Source organism: Athene cunicularia, assembly GCF_003259725.1.
Source record: "Athene cunicularia isolate RWA chromosome Z unlocalized genomic scaffold, athCun1 chrZ_part1, whole genome shotgun sequence".
NCBI classification, from domain to species: Eukaryota; Metazoa; Chordata; class Aves; order Strigiformes; family Strigidae; genus Athene; species Athene cunicularia.
The window spans coordinates 13610765-13623907 of NW_020799142.1; the positions used below are offsets into that span (position 1 = coordinate 13610765).

Below are 13143 nucleotides of genomic sequence, written 5' to 3' on the forward strand. Positions count from 1 at the left end.
CCCCCCCCACCCCCCCACCCCATTTCAACAATATAGTGTTCACATTTATCCACATGAAACACAGACCTACTAAAAAACTTTAAAACTGGAATATTAACTGGAGATCTACACAACACCTGCTGTAATATACTCTTACCTTCCTTTTCTTTGGGTTTTAAAGCTCTTTCATCTTTTTTCTGTTTTGCTTCCAGCAGTTCACGTTTCAGCTGTCGTACTTCTTTCCGTAGCTCCTCACTGCAAAGAGGAAAGTATTTACAAGAATTTAATCTTCTGTGAATGTTAAATCACTCAGGATAAACAGAATCAAAGTTAAGGGGTAATAAATCACTGATATAAAAGTGAAGGTATTGACTTACTGATGCTAGGTACATGGCTAAAAAATCAACAGAACCTAAGAAAGTTTGTATTTTCATTAGTGCAGAAAACAGAAGAATATAACAGATGTTTTATTTTAAGACCCCATTAGAAGTATGTCAAGGATGTGAATAATAAAGCAAAGAACCCTCATTTGTATTTTTAACATTCTAATATTTAACCATGAGAACCACACAAAGAGAATCTGAAGCAGAGGCACTGACAAATAGATGTTACATGTATTACAAAATTCCATTTACTGAGTAATAAATCTTAGCATCCTGGATTTCTTAGACAGACTGGCAATGCAGCTGTTAAGTGACAAAGACATGATATGTAAGTAAGCATAAATTATTGCATATGAAAATTAATTTCATTTTACAAAAAAATAATCAGGTGATAACACTACAAAGATGAAAGCAAAATTTGCAAGTCATTGTGCCAGTATCAGATCAAATATCTGTCTTCATAGAATCACAGGTTGAAAGGACTTCAGATCAGCCCATCCAGCTCCCCTGCTCAAAGAAGGGCCAGAGTATGTTGCAGAGAGCACTGTCCAGTCAGGTTTTGAATATCCAAAGATAATCAAAACCCCACAATCTGTCTGGGCAGCCACTGCTTGACCTCCCTCGGTGCAAAAAAGCTCTTTTGTATGTTTAAATGGAATTTCTTGAACTTTAGCTCATGCCTAATTGTGACAGTCTAATGGTTACCACAGAAAATAACTGATAACTGCTTCAAGTTTTTCTGGTGTTAGAATCTGTATGTCCCACTTTTTTTCAAAGAAAATTAAGTTCTGATAGATTCAGTATTCAAAGTCAATGAATAGCAAAAATTATTACAATGCAGGAACATGGCATACAAGCTCCCTGCAGCTCATTTCTGTACCTCAGTTCTCATCTTTACTACCCTAACTCACAATACAGCAGCCTTTTTTAAGCATAGATTTGAAATTGTGGGTGACGACTTCTTTGGAACTTAGTTTTCATTTGTGCATATGCACACACAGCTTGTGAAAAGCACTAGAAAAACACGACTGCCACTGTAAAGGTATTCAAATGACCACCTACAGCAGTAGGTCTGAATTTTCAACAGCATGGAAGAAGCTAGATCACCAGCTTTAACACAAGAGTACAGTTCTAATTTTCCATCCTGAGGAGAAAATCATAGGTGAAGGATAAAGAGACATTTTTAACCCAAGTAGCTCTATTGCTTTTATATAAATTGGGGATAGTATTCTAAGTAAACTGCATTACAACACTAATCAAGGATACTGCAGTGTTTTCTTATACAAGTTGTACAGCAGGAACAACACACATGTAAATAAAGGTTACACATTTAAAATACTTAAGAGTGCTAGAATGTAGTGACGACAACACCACAGCAAGAGGGGGTTATGAATGGCACTTATGAGTAACAAAGCCTAGCACATCAGAAGTTTTTCCTGTAAGAGGGACGTGCTTACTCTTAGTTATGTTAAGCTGTTGTGGAATGAAGAACAAATTAACTAGTGACAATTATTCACCACGCCACCCCCCCTTTTTTTTTTTCCTCCCAGTGGAAAGAGGTTTTTGTACAGAACACAGAAGGTCCTCCTAGAGAGCCTAATTCTAAAATGTTTTTTCAAGTTCTGTCTACGATTAGCACTAGGTCAGTAAAGGACTTTGATACTTGGCTCCTTATAAACTCCACATTTTCTACATTTTATTCCTAGGCTCACTTCAGAAGTTACGTAGATGAGAAAGGTAATCCAAAAAGCCTGCGTGCTAAAGATGAAGACACAAGGACAGACTGATAGAATAGCCAGGCTATACTCACAGGCCAGATTTACTGGAACAGAACTAGAAATAACTGACTTCTTGTAAACAGGAAAATGTCAAATTGATAAGGTAGAGCAGAATCAAAACAAGGGACTACAGATCAGTCTGTACATGGCCCCTACATCTTTGAAGCATAGGTCTTTGCACACAGTAAATCTGCACTCAGGTTTCATATAACACAGCAGTTGGTTTTTAGTTAATTATGCAGTTGCCTCCTGTCCCTGGAAAGTTTTTGTTACTACAGAGGCACAGCACTGTCTGCTCCATGCTTGTCTCGGTGCTCTCTCTGTCCCACTACTAGGCTGCAGGATCTCCTCTTGCTCCTGCTCTCTATTCTTGCTGCTTCCTGCAGCCTGGAAGCTGTCCTCCCTCCTTCAACACAGAGAGGTACTTCCAGAGCAGGTATTATCTCCTCCCCTGCCTATTTACCACCATTTTGAAGGGCCAAAATGCACAAGTAGAAAACAAACAATATGCAATTGCTTTTTCTCTTTCAGAAACAGCATTGCCAATGTTGCATACAAAACCAAAAAAGTATTTCAATCCTAAATAGCATATTTTGAAAAGTAGTTCATTCTCCAAAATGTTAAGCTTTTATCTCCACAGTTTCTGAAGAATGTTTTAGTGAAATTGCTGAAGTACCAAGTTGGATTCCATGTTGCCATTATTTCTTCTAAAGCTAGGCAACATGGACCAAACCCCCACCTCTTAGTCACTTCTCTCCAAAATGATATTCAGCAGTTGTACTATCCTGCAGCTACAACCTGCATTTCTGATTTCCAATTGTATAACCTGGTACTTAGTTGTATTACAAGTTTGTTTTTTTTTTTTTTTTGCATTGTGGCCACTTAGGTATTAAATTAAAATTATTTGTAGTCTGTTCTCATGTACCCTATTATTTTCTTATAAAGACTTAAAAAAATTAAAAATAAGAATGTCAGTGGATTTTAAAGAAATGTTTGATACAAATCTACTACACACTGTATCAAATCAGTTAATTCTTATAAACCAAAAAAGTCAACCCTTTTTAAACCCATATCATCCTCTCCCTCCAGGTTCCCCAAGGCAACACAATTACCTACTACCTACAAAATCACACTAACCAGCATTAGTAACAAATTCATTATTTTTGCTGAAGAGTGTACCAAACAAAGCACTGCGTTATACCTGGTTAGGAGCGAAACAAGGCTAACCTGTCTTTATTTCCCTACATCATATCTCTTGCCATAATTAGTCTCTGAAATAGTAGTTTTGTTTTTTATAATTCTAATAGTTTTCAAATTTTTATTAAACATTCATTCAGTTATACAGATTAAATGAAATGCTGCATCCAGAGAGTAGTGGTCAATGGCTGAATGTCCAGATGGAGATCAGTGATGAGAGGTGTCCCTCAGGGGTCAACACTGGGACCAGTATTATTTAGCATCTTCATCAATGACACAGGGGGATCAAGTACACCCTCAGCAAATTTGCAGGTGACACTAACCTGAGTGGTGCAGGTGAAATGCCTAACGGACAGGGTACTATCCAGAGGGACCTGGACAAGCTTGATAAGTGGGCCCATGTGAATCTCAGGAGGTTCAACAAGGCCAAGTGCAAGGTCCTGTACCTGGGTTGGAGCAATCCCTTGTATCAATACAGACTGGAGGATGAAGGGATTGAGAGCAGCCCTGTGGAGAAGGACTTGGGGGTACTGGTGGATGAAAAGTTGGGCATGAGCTGGCAATGTGCACTCACAGCCCAGAAAGCCAACCACGTCCTGGGTTGCATCAAGAGAAGTGTGGCCAGCAGGTTGAGGGAGGGGGTTCTCTCCCTCTACTTCGCTCTGGTGAGACCCCACCTGAAGTACTGTGTCCAGCTCTGGATTCCTTAGTACAGGAAAGACATGGACCTGTTGGAGTAGGTCCAGAGGAAGGCCATGAAAATGATCAGAGGGCTGGAATACCTCTTTCTATGAGGACAACTCAGAGAGTTGGGGTTGTTCAGCGTGGAGAAGAGAAGGCTCCAGAGAGATCTTATAGCAGCCTTTCAATACTTAAAAGGGGCTTATGAGAAAAATGGGGGCAAACTTTTCAGTAGGGCCTGTAGCAACAGGACAAGGGGTAATGGTTTTAAACTAAAGGAAAAAAGATTCAGACTAAATGTAAGAAAGAAATGATTTATGGTGAGGGCGGGAAAACACTGGAATAGGTTTCCCAAAGAGGTGGCAGATGATCCATCCCTGGAAACATTCAAGGTCAGGTTGGATGGGGATCTGAGCAATCTGGTCTAGTTGAAGATGTTCCTGATCATTGCAGTTTCAACTAGATGACCTTTACAGGTCTCCCAACCTAAACCATTCTACGATTCAATCATGAACACTACTTGACTGCTAATCTCTAAGCCAGCAATCAATGGGATGAACATATCTCAAACAATTCATCTTGCACCTAATGACTGAGAAGTACCTTTTCTTAACTTCAATAAAGCAGAATTACTTTCATGATTCAGTTGCAGTTTGATGTACTTCATGGTGAAGCAGGCCTCAGACAGGTGAAAGTATTGGTCTGGAAAACTTTCCTCTAATTTCTACGATCCCAAGGTCAAAAGATTATTTTCATTTACTGTTTCAATACATAACCTGTTATCTTTATAACATCATACAGTACATGCTTCAGCTGTCTAATATATTTATTTTTCTTTTATATTTAAATCAGGAATTAATACTTAGCAAGGAATAATATCAGTTGGAATAAACTCATTTCTAAGTGCCATGTACTGAAGGTGTCTTGCTGCAAGTAATAAGAGGTCTTCTGAATTTACAAAGTAACTTCTTAATTCAAAAGGAAGTTCTATATTCTACTTCTCTTTGGCAGAAGAAAAGAACTGTTTACAGAAATAAACACTAATCGTGACTTTGGTGTAAGTGACCATATGATTATACTCGCTATGCACAAACACAAAACCATCCTTCTTTCTCTATACACATACTCATGTTTCTCTGTACTTGTACGCTCATACACACACATACATATAAATCATAACTGGCTGTGTTTATTTAGGCATAAAACATCTGAAACTAATAACAGATGGTACACAGGCACAAATAAGGTGTAGAGGTGCATAGTATACCTTATTAGGTTGTGATTTAGGTAAAAGGTGGTTGCATATATTCAAAACTGGAATTTAGATACTCCCCATCCAATGGTGACAAAGCTCAGTAGATGCTAAAATTTATTTGATGTCTACATTTCGATCACAAAATGCCTGAAAATTTCACATTTCCAAGTTTATCTTAACTCCAGTCTAAACTTCACTACATTTCAGAGTGCTCACCACACCCCCTCTGAACTCCACCTCAGCCCTGAGAGAAGCCCAAACTGATTAAGGTTACTCTAGTACACAGTCATTCATTGATCCTGGTACAAACAATATTAAACAAAGCCATATTTTTTTCAAAAGTTAAGTACTTAGGTAGTGCCAAAACTACACAGACAGCTTCACAGTCAGAGGATTCACCTAGATAAAAAGTGCATTTATAATGGAGGAACTATTCAGTGACTGAAAACTGAAAGATTATGGTGTATTCTGCATCACTGGACCTGCTGATTTTCTAAAAGGTATGTTGTAGTTGAAACAAGAATTAATCCATGGAAGCGCTGTTCTTTGTAATAATGAGTATTAGATTAAGGTATTATTTCTGATAAAATAGCATGTTGTTTCTCTTCCTCTTTTTATGGTATTATAATTACATTGCCCTTTTTTAAAAAAAGGCCATTTCCTTTCATTTGCTTTTTATGTGTTCTCATTCAGCAGCATCAGACGAAAATTACTAGCTGGCTATCCTTAAATGGTAACATTATTTAGTAAGTTTTATTCAAAGTAAACATATCAGAACAAGAAAAAAAGAAATACTCTTATTCATTCTTATTAATTTTACAAAGTAATTTAAAAATGTTATAAATAATAAAAGCATGTCAAGATTGTCACATAAGTAATTTTTACATAAGTAGCATCTTTTAATGTCTTAATAAAATAAAATAAATGCTGAAGTATTTTAACACCACTTATGTTAAGTTCATAGCAGAATAAATGTTTCTAGTTTAGGTTAGATACACCAAATAAAAATCAAGCAGTAGTACAATATTATCCCTTCATAATGTAAAGTAATAGCCTAGAAAGAAGTCATGGATTCAATCCCTGCCTATTACAGTCAGTCACACTTTCTTTCCCAAATTTATTAATTTTGTAAAAAGCACATTCCATATTCTTTCTTAAATTTATTAATGATAATTTTCAATGCCTATTATATCCTTAGCACCCATGATTTATATGGAAAGGTCATTCTTGAACTGACAAGTGAACAACTTAAGAATATCAGGGGAATGAGGATGAATCCCTAGTCTGATGATAGCTTTTGGTTTCTTCTCTTGAAAAATGTGTAATATTCTATCTGTGAATTCAAATTCTAAGTTAAAATACAAATATTATTTCCAAATAGAGAGCTGTAATGATAAAACAAAACAATATAAAATGTCATGTTTGTATAACTAACTGATTTGCAGTACATGTGGAAGAATCAAGGGAAGCATCTGCTCTACAGTGTCAGTTTTGAATTCTCTTCTGATAGTCCTCCTTCTGCCCCTTGGGGTTCCTGCACAACCTACAGTTCTTGGAATGGATAGCAAATTTCCCCATTTGGCATGTAGTTCTAGGACTTTTCTAGGGTTCAAGAATCTTATTTTTATCTGGATTACATTACTGTTTATCTCTGGTACTGCAACAATTCTACAACGGTAAAATGAGAACAAAAATTATGAGTTTGGAATATGCACTGCGTCTTTTTGCCACTTAGTTTTGCTGTCAAAGTCAGTCATATGTCTGTCTTCTACAAATGGTACATCACAGTCATGTCTCAAATAAGATGATGATATAAAAATGGTAGAAGACATATTCACCAGGTCTTGACATTGGGAACATCTAAACAAAATATTTAAATTTAGCTGTCAGGCCCTCTATGGACACCTGTGCTAATGCTAACATTTAATGCTGGTTTTGACTTTAACAGTACTTGGTATATTACAGTTTGCAATTAGTACTGTAACTCTTTGTTTAAAAAACTTCTGCACCAAAAGAGCTTATGGATGAATTGCCAGTATTTATGTATTTCAGCTAGGATCACTGAAAGATTTCAATGCTGAAATCTAATAGGACTGGTACATTTATTAAAGACTACGGGGGAACCATTATGGTCTTTCCATTTCTATAAACCTGAGTGTAAATAAATGGATTGCATAATTAAAGCATCAGATAATTGGCACTCTGTTTTAATGTCATTATGCATAGTGGACTATACACGGTATGTCAGCAGTCTCAGTACTGAGCAATGAATTCTTACAGGCTGACACTGATGAAGAATGTTACCATTTTACTCTGTTGGGAGAAGCTTAGAAAAACAGCAGGCCTGCAGAAGCATGAAGTATAAACTTGTGCAACAAGAAGAAAGATATTAAGGGAGAAATGATATATTTCATTACGGCAACTAAGACAGAGAAGGAAAAATGCCCCACAGGTTTCAGGGCACATGAGCTCTTCTTCAGCTAGTTTATTTTTCTTCCATGGTTTGCTTAGTAAAAGGTATTCGCTTTCTCTACAAACTTGCTTCGCTTACATTGTTCAGTCACCAGCTACACTGCCAGAAACTGCAGATGTATAAATTAGGGCATATATAGAAGCCTATATCATAGTTTTAGCTTAAGGCTGATTTTATGCACTATCTGTATTTCTGTGTTCACAGCAGATCCTGGAACAGATAGGACTTAAATTCTTCCAATATAAGAGAAGAACCTAACTTTGGCTAATGTAAGATACGCCACACTGCTAAAATAAAACATATAAACAGAAAAATTGGAGGAGACTGCCAGCGTCACTCGACCAAATCAATGGCATATCTATCTGGATTGCATATGCCTATCTTAAAGCTTGATAGACATACATTTGCCTTTTTTCTTTTTTGTAACAGCACACCACATCGATCATTCACAGCTGTTGTAATTAAAAGGTTTTCTTCCTCCTCTGTCACTTCTGAGTGACGGCCTGCAGGATGAATTCTTGTTTTAGTTCCTTACTGCATGATCCTATGACTGTTAAGTTTCACCTTATTTCTATCATTCAAGCTTTTGAGATCATCCAGCTTTCCATTAAAATATTCCTATCTAAGTTATTCCTATCTCACTAACATTACTTTCTAACTTTGTATTATCTGCAAATTTCTTTAACAAACCTTCTTTTTTCCCCCATATTTAATGTATTACTGAAAACCTGAAATAAGAACTATCCTCATAAATTTGACCCAAAACAATAGCTCTCTCCTTAATTTTAATCATTTCTTCCAGAATAATCCAGAGTATGTTTTATCATATACCTTTAGCCTAGAAAAAAGTTACTTTTGCCCAGGAAATACCTAAAGATGGGTTAGTTTAACAGAATCGCTTTTAGAAAACAAATTCAATATATTTTTCTATTAGCCACTAATTGTTGTCTTTAATTGTTCTAACTTTCAAATCTAGACCATGGTATTATATTGTTCTACCATCTTAGAGGAAGCAAACCAAATCCATATGTCACTCTGAAAATTCAGAAGGGTGGTTTCACTAGGTAAGTCAGACAAGTTCTAATGCCTTTAGATAAAAGTACCAAATGCATTAATACGGATGCTTCCTGTAAAACAAAAAACTTATCAGAGGCAATGCAAAATTCACAAAAAAGGGACCAGAAAGGCCACAAATTAAACAGTGTCAGTAAGCAACAAGGTTTAGGAGGTTATTCAAACCAAATAATTTTCTATCTGTAAACCTAAAGCCAGGGCTGTCAGAATAGATTGTAGGAGGTCATATATGATATGTGTAAAAGGGGATATGATGAGTTTTAAAGAGGAAACAGCTGAAGGTATTAATTCTAAAATGATTGAATTAACTAAAATAAGAAAACATGAATGGAAGAGTTCACTATGTCACATGGGATTAAAGGGAATAATAAACTGAAACAAAGCCACTGCTGTTAAGATAAATAATTGACTTGTGTCAGCCTTCTCAAAAGAAGATGCCAGGGAGATAACTCTCTAAGAAGCTGATCTGATTTGCACATAAAGATGAGACAAGACCACAGACAGAAATGTTAGGGAAAGAGGTATCAACCAATTAAAGTGTAATAAAGCTCCAGAGTACATCCTCTGGAAGGAACTCAGGAATGGCTAACTTTCCACTAACTCACCTTAAAAACAATTAATGGATGACCAGATAGTAAAAAACATTATATCTTTAGAACAAAAGGGATGACCAAGGAAAGCACAGTAAACCTCATGACAGATTCTGGTGAGTAGTTTTAAGAAACTAATCAAATAAACACCATCTTGAACAGTGAGTCTCTATGTTGTCTCACTTATCTAGTAGTTTCATTCCAATATGTTGGAGAAGATGTTGATGAACAGAGTAATGAACAACAAGGCGAATAGCTTTAGATATTCAAAAAGCCTTTATGATGAGCATTTTAAAAAAGAAAAAGCAAATGGTGAGAAATGGATTGAAAACAAAGCACACGGTGAAAAAAAGAATTAGCCAAACTGAGAAGAGAATAAGCAATTACCTTTCAATATGGCAAAGTTAATACTTCAAGTTACATACCCTGAAAAAACAGTGGCACATGATGGTAACATTTCTGGAAGATGCAAAATGAGGAGCTCAGTCAAACTCAGAGACAACATAGTGATTTCTCATGTGTTTAACTCAGGAATGGAGAACGGAAGAAATGGACACAGTTAGGTTCTCAGAAATTCGGATTAAATTCTCTTACAAAACTCTGCAGAGGGAAATCCTTGTACACCTTACACAGCTCTAAAGTAACAGAATGAGTTAATGAAAAGCCTCTGAACTTTACTAGTGACTAGCTCAACGAAGACCTCTACTAATATGTAGCTGTGGAAGACAGTAACATAAAATGTACACTTAAGGAGAATAACAAAAAGTATTATAGTGGTACTGTAAAAGTCAGCCAACACTGCTCAATTTAGAATAGTCTAAACGAAACTGAATACCCTATGTCAAACAGTAATACAGGAAATGCCAGAAAGGATGATAAAGATTATTACCACCATGAAAAATCTCCCCTGACATGACAATGGAGAAAAATGGAATTATTCATTTCAGAAAGAATGAGAGACACAGGAAACATAAAAAAGGGGAGGAAAACCACAACTACTGCAGACTTCTAGTATTTGAGTAAAGGAGACACTCAGTAGAATCACAGTAATTTAGAAAAAAAGAGAAAATATTTTTCCCTCTTCAGATGAGATCACATAATTTTTTTGCAGGCAATTTTTTTTGCACCTTTTTAGAAGGTGCAGAACTCCAATGCGTAAAAACCTTCACATTATTAAAAGTACTGTAGTCATTTACATGAAAACCAGGAACATCTATTTAGAACAATTAACACTAAAAATGAATTTCATAAGAAATATAATACTTCATTCTTTGGGATGACCTAATTATAAATCAGCTTATGTATATTGCTGATGGATCCTCTTCCACTTCCCTGAGGCAAATGGTACTGGCCACTGGCCAGCCAATTGCACTTGCAGATTCCAACATCATCAATGGAGGCAGAGACATTTAGGACAGCTCTGTACGCCTAATGGAGATTTTCCTCTCCACACCTCACTCTGACTCTCTATTTTATGAAAATGGTATCATCAGTGCACGTGATTACTAAGTACCAAAATATTTATGTCAGCATCAGAGCCTTCAAAACAAAATAGTATGAGGAATGATGGATAGGATATTGTAAATATCTAAATGGATTAAACTAAGAGCACAATACATGCTAATTAGTTATCACTGTTTCTTGGAAATTGGATAATACACTTACTCTGAGTTTTGCCTGCCGTTTCCCAACATCTGATAAAAATTTATAACAGATGGAAATGATTGCAAAGTAAGCAGCACTCCCTTCATGTTCTCCATTCTGCTGATTTAATCACATACTGAATCTGATAGTAATGAAACAACAGACTTCTTGTTGATGAGATCACCAAATGGCTTCCATAAAAACCTATCAGACACTGTAAAATATAGTCACCACAGACATACAGAATCCTTTTCTGACCTGTCTATACAAAACAGTAAATTCTGTCATAGGAGGAGCCTTAAATAAAGAAAACAGTCAACTTTACTTGATTTGTAATTCTACTGAAAAGTCAGATTCAAAAGAGACAATCTTGCCAAAAATGTTGCATAGTCAGCTGGCCTAGACATTTCTAGATTTTAGCATTCTTTCCTATTATGAAATGGCAACATTACTCTCAAGTGAGTCTGTTCTGCAGCCTCTCCATGATGCATATTTTAAACAAACAAATCATATTCAAATGTTCTGCTACGACAAAGTACAACCGAGAACTCTGAACACACAGTAGTTAGTAGTTCTATTAACGTAAAAAAGGAATGAAGTTAAGCATGTGCTGTGTTTGCAGGATCAGTGCCAAATTGCCTGTAAGATGAGCCATTCTACCCAATCTACCTGTTGTATTCCTCCACAAGCAAGTACAGATTCTTTTTTACTGACTCAAAATAAGCAGATCTCTGAAGAGAAACAAAATAAATTCTATAACCTCAACAGAACACAAAGTTGCTTTTCTATATATAAAAGTGTCATCAACTTAATGTAAGTTTAGAGACTGATTTGCAGAATGCTTCAAGTCTAGAAACTGTCACTGAGCCTCACTCAAAGCTAACAAAAATGTCCTCTTTCCAGTAGTGCTATTTAAACCTCAAAGGATCCAACAGGGTGATTCACCAGCCTGAAGATCCTTCTCAGCTACCCTGTCTTCTAGGGTCTCCTGTGATCCAGACAAGAGAGCGCAAACTGGAAAGAATTTTTCTGGCAGGAAATAAAAACCCTAGCTGGAGCACTTGCTTTCCCAAGCCATCTTCTGTCGCATGAAGGGACCACATGTACATGATGTGACAGGGGAGGGATGCAGGACTCTCTGGGAAAGTCAAAAGCGATTTCCACTGTCAGAACAATTTCACTGACTTACATTATAGTTTTTGTCCAGGTGTGAGGGGCTCCTGAAGACTAAGAGTGCTAGGTAGGGGCTGGATGAGATGCTCTATCAGCAGCATCTTGCTCCTTGTTTCCCTTTTCCCGTTTAAGGCCGAGACCAGAAGTATACACAGTAAATACAGCACTTCAGAAACTGATCTTTAGAGATTCACTGTACAATGCATTCACAATAAACGGAAAAACTCTGGAAAAACTATGTAGCTCACTCACCAGTCAAGTACCATAGCTCAGTCTACAATTGCTTCTGTATCAACACAAGGGTGGCGAAAAGGACCTTTGCCTTATTTTTATGATTCTCTCTATCTAAATATGCATACAGAAGGAGCAGAACACTTTCAATTGGGGTTTCAGCAAGAATGAGCCACAAGTCTCTCTGTCTGTCCACTGAAAGAAGAGATCCTTCGTGTCTCACCACTTCCAAAATCTGTTCATGATTCAGAATCCAGACATAGAGACAGGATGTGATTTAGAGATGCTGGATATGGACATTTCATAAGGAAGGAAAATTAGAATGTTAACAAAGATCTGAATGAGTATGAAAATTATATCCAAACAAACACAGGACACAAATGTCTTTAACAGAATGTAAGGTACAGGTATTATTCACTATTTTTCATATGACATGGATTTGTGGGTATAAAGTGAAACTGCAAGACAGCAGATGTAAAATAAACAGAAGGAAATATTGTCCATACTGTTTACAATTAAACTGAGGAACATACTGCCACAAGATATCATACAGACCAAAACCATGAACAGGTTCAAAGAAGTTAGATATATTCACTGAAGAAAAATACACCAAGAAGCATTATGCACAATAGGCCAAATGAACTTTCTGACTCAACAAGCCTTAAACAGAATTGTGGGAAACGGG

At 36.5% G+C, this 13143-nt stretch overlaps 1 protein-coding gene across 1 annotated transcript in view; it reads right to left on the bottom strand.

Moving 5' to 3' along the window:
- Nucleotides 1-13143, bottom strand: part of CWC27 (CWC27 spliceosome associated protein homolog) — a 123440-nt gene that overhangs the window by 40703 nt on the left and 69594 nt on the right. Inside the window, exon 11 of the mRNA XM_026865553.1 lies at nucleotides 137-234. Coding sequence (XP_026721354.1) covers nucleotides 137-234 — 98 coding nt within the window. The remainder of the gene's footprint in view (nucleotides 1-136; nucleotides 235-13143) is intronic.